The 11,262-nt window shown below is 45.7% G+C and overlaps 1 protein-coding gene and 1 long non-coding RNA gene across 2 annotated transcripts in view; both read left to right on the forward strand.

Moving 5' to 3' along the window:
• The window catches only part of LOC126997448 (NPC intracellular cholesterol transporter 1-like), a 30,164-nt gene extending 22,618 nt beyond the window's left edge, over nt 1-7,546 (forward strand). The window contains exons 15-25 of the mRNA XM_050858544.1: nt 55-235; nt 773-900; nt 1,155-1,274; nt 1,534-1,671; nt 1,790-1,953; nt 2,351-2,484; nt 2,736-3,096; nt 3,444-3,672; nt 4,186-4,299; nt 5,225-5,387; nt 5,816-7,546. Of these exons, the coding sequence (XP_050714501.1) occupies nt 55-235; nt 773-900; nt 1,155-1,274; nt 1,534-1,671; nt 1,790-1,953; nt 2,351-2,484; nt 2,736-3,096; nt 3,444-3,672; nt 4,186-4,299; nt 5,225-5,387; nt 5,816-6,240 (2,157 nt within the window). The 3' untranslated portion in view covers nt 6,241-7,546. The remainder of the gene's footprint in view (nt 1-54; nt 236-772; nt 901-1,154; nt 1,275-1,533; nt 1,672-1,789; nt 1,954-2,350; nt 2,485-2,735; nt 3,097-3,443; nt 3,673-4,185; nt 4,300-5,224; nt 5,388-5,815) is intronic.
• Nucleotides 7,547-8,033: 487 nt separating this feature from the next.
• The window catches only part of LOC126997453 (uncharacterized), a 47,270-nt gene continuing 44,041 nt past the window's right edge, over nt 8,034-11,262 (forward strand). The window contains exon 1 of the long non-coding RNA XR_007752127.1: nt 8,034-8,372. This is a non-coding gene — a long non-coding RNA (uncharacterized LOC126997453). The remainder of the gene's footprint in view (nt 8,373-11,262) is intronic.

Genomic DNA, 11,262 nt, shown 5'->3' on the forward strand with positions numbered 1-11,262 from the left:
AGTTTTGGTCAGCCTCAGGTGGATGGATATCTGGATATCTTCTTTGCGTGGCAGGTGATTCCCTTCCTGGTGCTGGCGGTGGGCGTGGACAACATCTTCATTCTGGTGCAGACGTGGCAGCGGGAGCCGCGGCTGGAAAACGAGAGCATCGAAGAACACATTGGGCGCGTGGTGGGCAAAGTGGCGCCCTCCATGCTGCTCTCCACCACGGCTGAGGCGCTCTGCTTCTTCCTCGGTGAGTGAAGGTGGGATGAGGGGCCTGCTCAGGAGCATAACCAGGGAGGGAATGAGTTTTTGGTAGACCACACACTCCACACTCTTCATCTGCAAAGGATGAGGAGTGTGAAAGGATGAAGGATCAGTTCAGTCACCGTCATCTTGAGATGGCAAAACTATGTGGTTGGACCCTGACCCCATCCTTGCCAAAGTGGTGTAAGGAAGGTGTTGAAGGTGTGTGAAGCCCGATGAGCTAGCTGTGAATGCGTTCTAGGCTTGTCTACATATCCGCGTCATTCTACAATTCTTTATCACGTTTCTCCACTACTACGTATATAAGTCGCTAAGCCAGTCACCACGTCAGCCTCCAGAGTCATCATGTAATTCATCTAACTTGTCTCTAATTACCACTATTCATTGCATAAAACACTACATTGATCACCGTGAGTCTTTCTTAACCTAGCCACCATAACTCATCCTGCTGGTCGCCATGTCCAAGCTAACACGTGTCGCCAACCTTTCATCTGGCGCTCATTGTTCCTCCATCCTCCACCAGGCGGCCTGTCTGATATGCCCGCCGTGTACGCCTTCGCCCTCTACGCCGGCCTGGCTCTCGTCATCGACTTCTTCCTTCAGATGACTTGCTTCGTCGCCCTCTTGAGCCTCGACGCTCACAGGATTGAGGTGAGTGTGTCTGGCGTCCTCTAAGATTGCTGTGTAGGAAAACATGGATGTTATTGTGTTGGTGAAAGGTTGCCATGCTTGAGGCCACCACAGCACCACGCAGGCTTCATCCGGCCGTGAAGAATGGCTTGTTTTACCTGTCTAGGAATCTTTGGGCTCAGAGGTAAACAAAGTGTATCGCTGTGCTATATGAGTGTTCCAGTACCTCATCAACACTGGCACATAACGCTCTTCTTCCTCCTTTCCCCTTCTAGAACAACCGCTGGGACGTGGTGTGCTGCGTCAAGGGAGCCAAGAAGAGCAAGAAGGACAGCGGGGACTCCGGCATCTGCTACGACATTTTCAACTCCTTCTACGCTCCCTTCATCCTCTCGGTAGGTCGATGCTCCTTTCTTCCTGCTGGGCTGTGGCTGCAACTTGACCTCTTATAGTTTTAATCTGTATTACTTAGCTGCAGTTTCCGCACTTAAAGTCGATGCTGTTTATTATGAAATTTCCCCATTTCTGATCGTGGGGATAGTGGGTGGTGATAGTGCACGTAATGATAGTAATGTCTTGGGGTGATGGTGGATAGACGGAGGTTGGGTGATGAGGATGGGTAGGGTAGCTGACTGTCATCTCTCTCGTCATCAGGACTTTATGCGTGTGGTGATATGCCTGTTGTTCGTGGGTGTAACCTGTACCTCGATGTCCAGAGCACCATACATCGAAGTCGGCCTTGACCAGACCCTCTCCATGCCTGAGGACTCCTTCGTGCTCAAGTACTTCCTGGTGAGACCATGAGAGAGAGGGATAGAGACTGATATACCGAAGTTCCATGTGCTGATTTCCCTTACAACAACACCAACTAATTTTTTACAACCCCAACTCATATATTCCCCTTCCTCAGTACCTAAACGATTACCTCTCCGTGGGCCCACCTGTGTACTTCGTGATGAAAGAAGGCTTCAACTTCACAGACTTCGACGAGCAGAACCTTATATGTGAAGTGTACGGCTGCAACGACGACTCAATGCTCCAGCAAGTGTTCCTCAACTCGCTGGTGCCTGACGAGTAAGTGTGGCGGTGGTTGTGTGGTGGTTATGGTGCTCACCTGTATCTTAACCCGGTAGCAGCGACGGGCCAAATTTAAGCTTTACCGTGTACCAGCGACGGGCCAAATTTTTGCCATGCTATAAACCCCCCAAAAATAGATGATGCATAAACTGATCACAAATGCGTTGATATATATTATGAAATGGTTGACGTGAGTGATGATTTTTTCCCATTATTCTCGCTTAGAGGGAAGGGCCTTTAAGAAATATGATCCTCGCAGCTACCGGGTTAAGCATTGGTGATGGTGGTTGTGTTGCTGTCTTATTGGTGTTGGTGGTTTGATTTTCGTATTATCTTCTCGGTTACCTTGTCACGTCCTTGTAATACAGCCACCCTCATCCCTCTCCCTCTGCAGCACTAAAATCGCCTCGGGGGCATCGTCGTGGCTGGGCAGCTACTTCACGTGGCTCATAGACAACGTGGCTGTCAATGGATACACGTTTGCTTGTTGTCGACTGGACGAGGACGGGAATTTCGTCGACTCTTCAGGTGAGTAGACAATGGCTCAGTTCGTCATGGCTGCCTCATTCTCACATTTTTCCATGAGTAAATGTTCTCCCGTTAGTAACTAGTGGTACAGCACATTATGGGGTGGTGTGGTACTGGTTGTGATCACGAATCCAGCACGTGTGACCGTAGGTGAATGACACACACACACACACACACACACACACACACACACACACACAAAAGTATTCACTATAGTCGATTGATCTTGCATTCCATCACTCTTTTCACAGCGGAATTTGACTTTGCTGGCCGGGAGACCTGCCTTCACCTCGACGACTTTATAAACGACAGACCCAAGCCTGAACTGTTCATGGACCACCTGAGGGACTTCCTGTCAGACAACCCGCACGGAACCATGTGCAGCTCGGCCGGCCACCCCGCCTATGGTAACGCCGTGAAGATTGTGAATGACACTGAGACCGGCATGGAGGTGGTCGGGGCAACCAGCTACATGGCCTACCACACCATCCTCAAGACCTCGGAGGACTTCACCAACGCCTTGGACTGGGCGTACCAACTCACCGACAGTCTTACCGAGTACCTGAGGAGCAACTCCAAGTACTCCCCCGACATCGAGGTGTTCCCCTACAGGTGCTTGTCTCTGAACTCTTGCTGGGTTTATTGTCTGGGCAGGATATGTACAGTTTAGTCTCAAAAAGATCACACATAAAACTACCGCTGATAAGTTCATGTTGATATTAAGAACTTTTAAGTTGTGCCCCTAGTCAGTGTGCCGCAACTTTCCCTTCCTAGAGGTCAGTCAAGCTGTTGGGCATTCTAAACTCTGCTCGACTAATAGGCAGACATTCACATGAACATTTTACTTTTTTATTTATTCCTCCTACCAACTTATCTCTAATATTTAGTTCACTTCTTCATGTCCAATTATTATCGTCATGCTCTGCTCTGACATGTCCTACGTGTCTTCCCTGTGGCAGCATCTTCTACGTGTACTACGAGCAGTACCTCACCATGTGGGCCGACACGGGCATCAGTCTGGCCATCTCCCTCGCCTCCGTGTTCGCCGTCACGCTGCTCTTCACCTTCGACCTCACCTCGTCGTTCATCATCCTGGTTACCATCAGCATGATCCTCGCCGACATAATGGGCCTCATGTACTGGTGGGACATCTCCCTCAACGCTGTCTCGCTCGTCAATCTGGTGATGGTGTGTATCCATGGCCTGCCTCGCTGCACCTCGCTCCGACTTGTCCCGAATGAGGCAAAAGGAAACCAGTGTTCTTCATTGCCTGTCGAACCCATTTTTTCATCTGACAACTCTACACAACCTTCCAGACATCTATCTCCTATTCTTTGATAACACATAACTCTCTCCTACTGTATTCTTTGGTAACAAACAGCTGTATCCTAAAATCTATACTAAATATTCTTGTTCTGTACATTACTAAAAATTTCAACTTCGATATTGCTCATGTGTGTGTGTGTGTGTGTGTGTGTGTGTGTGTGTGTGTGTGTGTGTGTGTGTGTGTGTGATGCAAACTGATACCAAACTATTCACATCATTCTTTCTTCCCTATGCAAACTGTCTTCCTTTTTAAACCTTCGATGCTTGCAACACTGAAGATGAGCACATTCTTTTGATATAATTTTGCTCAGATGTAACTGTACAATGCAAACTGATGCCAACACTCACGCTGCTGCTTCTCCCTCACGCCCTCAGTCGGTGGGCATCTCGGTGGAGTTCTGCAGCCACGTGACGCATGCTTTCGCCACCTCCGTCTTGCCCACGCGGTTGGAGCGAGCCCAAGAAGCCCTGGCCACTATGGGATCCTCGGTAAGTCGCCACCTCCGGGCATAGGCTCTCAACTTTTTCATGTTCTGCCCTGCCCTACCCTGCCCTGCTGTACCTTAGAGGGCGCGATGACTTGATGTCTGCTTGTATTTGTGTTTCTTCTTACCTGTCTTCCTGTATCTCACTTCAGTCTAAACTCTTCCCGCTAGTCAGTTAGTGTCTGCCTGTTTCTTGCCTCAGTCTAAACACTTCATGGGTTACATACAGAGTTAGGGTGGTATTCTTAGGTTGGTATTATTAGACACTTTCGCTTCTCACACATCAGCTATTTCTAAAGGTCAAAGAGGGGGTCAGTCGGGTTCTAATGAGTGTTTCTTCAGGTTCATGGTACAGAGGAAGGGTCAAACTACCACTAGGGTCATAAAACTACTACTGGAAATGCCCACAGCTCCTATGAAAGCCTTGTCAACTATATGCTTCTTTAGGTTCATGGTACAGAGGAAGGGTCAAACTACCACTAGGGTCATAAAACTACTACTGGAAATGCCCACAACTCCTATGAAAGCCTTGTCAACTATATGCTTCTTCAGGTTCATGGTACAGAGGAAGGGTCAAACTACCACTAGGGTCATAAAACTACTACTGGAAATGCCCACAGCTCCTATGAAAGCCTTCTCAACTATATGCTTCTTTAGGTTCATGGTACAGAGGAAGGGTCAAACTACCACTAGGGTCATAAAACTACTCCTGGAAATGCCCACAACTCCTATGAAAGCCTTGTCAAATATATGCTTCTTTAGGTTCATGGTACAGAGGAAGGGTCAAACTACCACTAGGGTCATAAAACTACTCCTGGAAATGCCCACAACTCCTATGAAAGCCTTGTCAAATACGTGTTCTTGGGCGATGAAATGTTTTATAATACGTCACTAAGTCTTTGGCTCACCCTGTCCCCGTTCCCGTGCAGGTCCTCTCCGGCATCACCCTCACCAAGATCGGCGGCATCTTCGTGCTCGGCTTCGCTCAGTCGCAGATCTTCCGCGTGTTCTACTTCAGGATGTATCTCGGCATGGTGGTGTTCGGCGCCGCGCACGGTCTCATGTTCCTGCCGGTGCTGCTGTCCCTGTGCGGTGAGTAGGAAGGCGTCACACCGTTGCCAGATTGTCGTACTCAGAGCATAGTATTTACCGGTTTCTGACGCCTAACTCTTGCCAAGAAACATCAGGAACTAACTATTTTAACGATAATTTTCAGTGAATCTCCTTATTGGGGTCCACGAGACAGTTTTTGGGTCGGAAGTCGGTAAATATAAGAGGCTGAGTAAGACAATCTGACAACTTTGGAAGGAGATGGACAGAGAGACAAAGAAAGAGAGCAAAATACTGAAAAATTAGACAGTAGAAAGCACAATCGCAAACATTTAACTGAAACAAAGAAATCATTAAAAAAAAAATCCATCGTGAATATAAAAAAACGCCACAAGTAACCAACATAACCAGAAAAAAAGTCATGCATAACTAAACGCAATTTTCATATGCCTCCCCTCCTCACACAACAGGTCCGTCAGTGAACAAGGCCTTACTGAAGCAAAAGGAGAAAAAGGAGGAGCAGGCGAAGTTGGAGGAGCAGCTGAAGAAGACGAAGATCGAGAACGAGGTGCTCCAGAATCGGCTCGAAGCCCAGCTCGCCGTGAACCGCCTCCAGCAGCAGCAGGTCGCAGCCGCCAACGAGTCTCTCCAAATGGCTCAGCAACAACAACCAATATACCCTCCCGTGCCCCAGGCTTCGAACTCAGTCCCACAGCCACAGTACCCAACCTCCTCTGCACATTCCTCGATATCGTCACCGTCGTCATCGTCCAAACGGCAAGAAGCAGCCATGTCGAGCTTATCCCCCTCAGCGCCCGAAGCAAATGATCTTCCGCCGTCGTACAAAGAGACAGACGGGGCGGGAGGAGTCACTAACAAAGGCTTCCAGGAGTGAGATCAGAGGGACGATGTGGTGTGTTGAACGACTCTTTCCTTGCCGCACCACAGTCACCTAACACCAGAAACACCTTCATATCAGTGACCTTACATAGTACAAGAAGTTGGACACCCTCTAGTACGAAGATGAACCACCTTTAGATCGCTGGAATATAAAGCGAAGACCACACGAAAACGGCTGTCTATCACTCAGCGTCTCAGTGTTACGTCCTCAAGGGTGGGAGAGAGTTTCATGGGGGACTGCACATCTCAGCTACAACGTCAATGGAAAACTAATTAAAAGGAGACAACTCTAGCGTGCTGATCCGAACTTTTGTTAAGGAGGTTACACGACGAGCTGTGATATGTGTTAGTGTGACTGAAGAGGTGATCAGTACCTTTCATTAACTGACAAAACAATAAAGTGGTGACGATTCAAGTTAACGTGTCATCCAATCATGTGTGTGTGTGTGTGTGTGTGTGTGTGTGTGTGTGTGTGTGTGTGTGTGTGTCTAGTTGTAGCATACAGTATTTTAGCTACTCTCATGTTGTCCTCTGTATCTGGTGCTATATCCTGCACTCATGGATATTCTTCGCTCTCACTACCTCTACCTATTAGCCTAAAGCATTCCAAGGTGTGTGTGTGTGTGTGTGTGTGTGTGTGTGTGTGTGTGTGTGTGTGTGTTAAAAATATGAATTCGTTACATGGTCAGGGAACGTTGAATAGCTCTACGAATTTCTGTCTTTCAATCTTTGTCTCGCGGGTCTGATTACCTCCCCGGTGAACTCCTGGTATGCTGTTGTAAGTATGCCTCGACTGTTTACGTGTTGTCGCTGCTTTCACTCACAATATCCGCTTTGCTTTCTTTTATAGTTTGGTTTTACTGATACCTTTAGTAATAGAGCTTTCTTATTACCTTCCCGAAATCCCATCTTATCCCCTTACCTTATGTCTGTACCTGTAGAGTCGAGAGAGCCACTGCGTGTCTAGTTGATATTGATATTGATGATTTTGTTATTTATGGAACTCCGTGAGATGCTGAATGTAATACGATGGGGCCGTTTGAGAGAGAGAGAGAGAGAGGTTGAAGTTATCTGTTAGTGTCCGTCATACAAGGGGTTTAGTAGATCGTAGTGAGTGAATCTTGATATCGGGCCAATGTTCGTGAGCAGCGGTACGTTTCGAAGCTTCATCTGACGCTTCTGATGGTGCTTCGCTGGATTCCCCCGAGGACACCTGCACACCTGTTGGCTGCCGCTGTCGTCAGTAAGGTTTGTTGCTGAATTGGTTGAGTTAACAATAAATACACTCAGTAAGGAAACGACTTGCACTATTTTGTTACCCTTTGAGATTAAGTAGCTGTCTGCCGGGCTGGTAGTAGGGTTGGACTCCTTAGCAAGTAATGCACTCACTGAATACCGATTTCGAACGGAACAGTGTCGGAAATAACTGCAGCAAAGCTTGACCGTCAAAGTGTTTATGTTTTCGCCGTTAAAGGCATAGCACCCATGTTACAATTGGCACCAAGGCCAGAAACTCGCGCCACCAGTGTCAAAAGGTGTTTCAGGAAGGCCGGGCGGCAGGGCGGGGATGATCAAGGATGAGCCAACCGAGTGATGCAGCACCAGTTCGCTCCATCGTGGCCAAGAAAAGAAAAAAAAAGCTCCTGCCTTGGGGTTCACCAGCATTTCATTCCATTGAAATACCAAACAAAAAAAATGTTGAGTATTTTAAGAGTTGCAGAGTAGTTGAGGCCAAAAAGACTATTATAAAATGAAAATGCTATATACGCCATATTTGATCACAGAGTGGTGGCAGGCACCTGTGCACAGATGGCAGCACCAGTGTAGCACCATTCACTGATTGCGACAATTATTACAAAATACGATTATCAGATTAGCATTAAAAACGTCTATTTATCCTTTACATTTAAAAATAAATCAGTTATTGACGTTTTTAACAATAGGTATAATCATGCAGCATTATTTGTGAGTGGAAAATTATTGGGTCAAACAAGCAAATACTAATAGCTGTTAAGTACGATAATCCCGTGACGCTGCCGCTGCCCCGTCCCCTCCCGCCACTGTGTTCACAACAAGCGCCGCCGTTGAACACCGTGACCCCGGGCCGCCCCTTCACGCATGATGCAGGTGAGGTGGTGCTGTTAGTGATGTGCAAATTTCACGCCTTGCTATGCACAGCTCATCATTGTGCCTGCTGCCCCATATAACACAACAACATTCAGAAAGTAAGTGGAAGGGGGCAGGCAATATGGCCGCCTCCACTCCGCTGCCTCTCACCTCCACCCACTCCAGTGCGGATACAGGTGACAACAGGTACCCTTCAAAACTTACCCATTCTCCTTTGGGGTGACGTGACACATGCCAGAACTAATGCCGCTGCCTTTTAAATCCCTCCTGCTGTCTCTGCTCCTGTTTCTGCTGCCCTTCGCGCCCCCCCCCCCCCCCCCCTCCGTGCAGCATGCGGGTGGTTGCTCGTTGGGCTTGTGGTGTGTTATGTAAGGCAGCAAAGACTATGACAGGTTCAAATAGGCTGTATATAGTTTCTTTGAGTATAAAATAAGGCAACGGCATGATGGAATGACTGCGAGATGGAGTTGCCAATTATCTCGTTAAGAAAACTGGGTGAGCGATGTTTTCCTCCCATATTTTGTTGAGTACCAATTTGAATTATTTGAGTGAAATTTTATGGTACACATCCTCACAGCATTGTAGGTATATAAGCATTGAAGATGTAGTTTGAGCATTCATCTGGAAGTTCCCCATAGTTAGGCCACTGCAAAAAACAAAGTGTATAGTCTACGAGATCCCGCGGGACGAAGAAAATGTAGTGTGAAGAATTTGAACTTATGGAGAAGAAATGGCAGATGGGAGTGAGTGAGGGACGGCGTGGAATATAGAGAGTGGGAGAGAGAGGGAAAGTGGGGAGTGGACGGGAGAATTGTTCACCTACTCAGGGTCATTTTGGTGCCATGAATCTACAGCCTAATCAATCAATCAATCAATTACTCAGAGTCTTTGTTAACTCTAAGATACGACATCCATTAGGGTGACTAAATAACTTTTTGGCATTCCCTTAAAACTTGGCTATTATGCGTGTACAGGCTGGTCGTTGATTGCCCCTTTAAATAGTCGTTTTCCAGCAACTGTGTCTGAAGGAGCAGGTTAGAACGGATAAAAGTTTCTTCCGTTTGTGTTGCAACAGAATAGTCCGATTTATATTAAGATGGAGTGTAACGCGTATGCCATCGTTTGTTATAGGTACAGTTTGCAATCCTTATCTGTTTTGTTTTAATCATGTGATCTGACTTAACCGGAACTTATTTACACACACACACACACACACACACACGATTGCACCTCTTTTCCTTTCTATTGGTGTATTAAATGAACGCGTCTGACCATTTAATGCCCGAAGCCAGAGAGGGGTCTGGTTACTGTTGACACGAGAGAGAGAGAGAGAGAGAGAGACTGGTATCTGAGCCAACCATCCTCTCTCTCTCTCTCTCTCTCTCTCTCTCTCCACCCCGTGTTGACAGTGACATCATTAGCCCACCTAAACACTGCCTTCCATAATGGCCGCCAGAGTCAGTACATGAATATCAATTTACCGCCCCTGTTTTCCTCTTCTCTCCCCCCATCCTGCCCTGTGTGTGTAGGGGGGGGGATATATGTGTGTGTGTGTGTGTGTGTGTGTGTGTGTGTGTGTTCGGTTATAGTAGGGATAAATGAGAGAGAGAGAGAGAGAGAGAGAGAGAGAGAGAGAGAGAGAGAGAGAGAGAGAGAGAGAGAGAGCACATACATACACACATACATTCATTCATGTATACATACATAGAGAGAGCACATACATGCATATACATTAATTCATACATACATACACACATACGTTCATACACACATGCGTACATTTTTGATGCACAAGCACATTTAATGTTTTTTTGTTAATTTTTGTTTTTGATTGGTTGTTGGAAGAATTTAATGCTTTTTTTGTTAATTTTGTTTTTGTCCGGTAGTTGGAAGAATTTAATGCTTTTTTTGTTAATTTTGTTTTTGTCCGGTAGTTGGAAGAATTCAATGCTTTTTTTGTTAATTTTGTTTTTGTCCGGTAGTTGGAAGAATTTAATGCTTTTTTTTGTTAATTTTGTTTTTGTCCGGTAGTTGGAAGAATTTAATGTTTTTTTGTTAATTTTTGTTTTTGTCCGGTAGTTGGAAGAATTTAATGCTTTTTTTGTTAATTTTGTTTTTGTCCGGTAGTTGGAAGAATTTCATGTTTTTTTGTTAATTTTGTTTTTGTCCGGTAGTTGGAAGAATTTAATGCTTTCTTTGTTAATTTTGTTTTTGTCCGGTTGTTGGAAGAATTTAATGCTTTTTTGTTAATTTTTGTTTTTCTCTTAGGTCGTTGGAACTTTTTTTTTTGTTTATTGTTTTTCCATCGGCGGGAGGAAATTTCTACTTGTTTTCTTGTTTATTTTTTTCTCTACTCGATCTAAGGAAGTTTAATTGTTTTTCTTTGTTTTTCTCTTCGGCCGCAGGAACTTTTAAACTGTGTTTCCTTGTGCTTATCTTTGTTTTACTCTTCGATCTCAGGAAGTTTTGATTGTTTATCTTTGTTTTCCTTTTCGATCGTAGGAACTTTTCACTTTTTTTGTTTATTATTGGATTTCTTTTAGGTCGTAGGAACTTTTCATCTTTTTTTGTTTATTATTGGTTTTCTTTTAGGTCGTAGGAACTTCTTAATTTGCCTTCACTTGCGTCCTGAAAAAAAAATCCCTTCAATCAAAATTTACTTAGACTGGAGCAGGACAAAAGCTAAATCCCAGGAGTCTGCCATAGGTAAACACCACCACTCCTGCACCGCTAAGAAGCATTCCCAACCCACAGGTCAAACTTTCTATTTCCACCATTAAGAAAATCAAGACATCTCTCCACCCGAAATTGACCTCTCTTTTGACCTCTCGTTCTGTTTTCCTTTGTTGGAGCAGCGTCCAGCGAGCCTTTTTTTATTCCTGTTTTTGTT

Source organism: Eriocheir sinensis, chromosome 12 (genome assembly GCF_024679095.1).
Source record: "Eriocheir sinensis breed Jianghai 21 chromosome 12, ASM2467909v1, whole genome shotgun sequence".
Classification (NCBI taxonomy): domain Eukaryota; kingdom Metazoa; phylum Arthropoda; class Malacostraca; order Decapoda; family Varunidae; genus Eriocheir; species Eriocheir sinensis.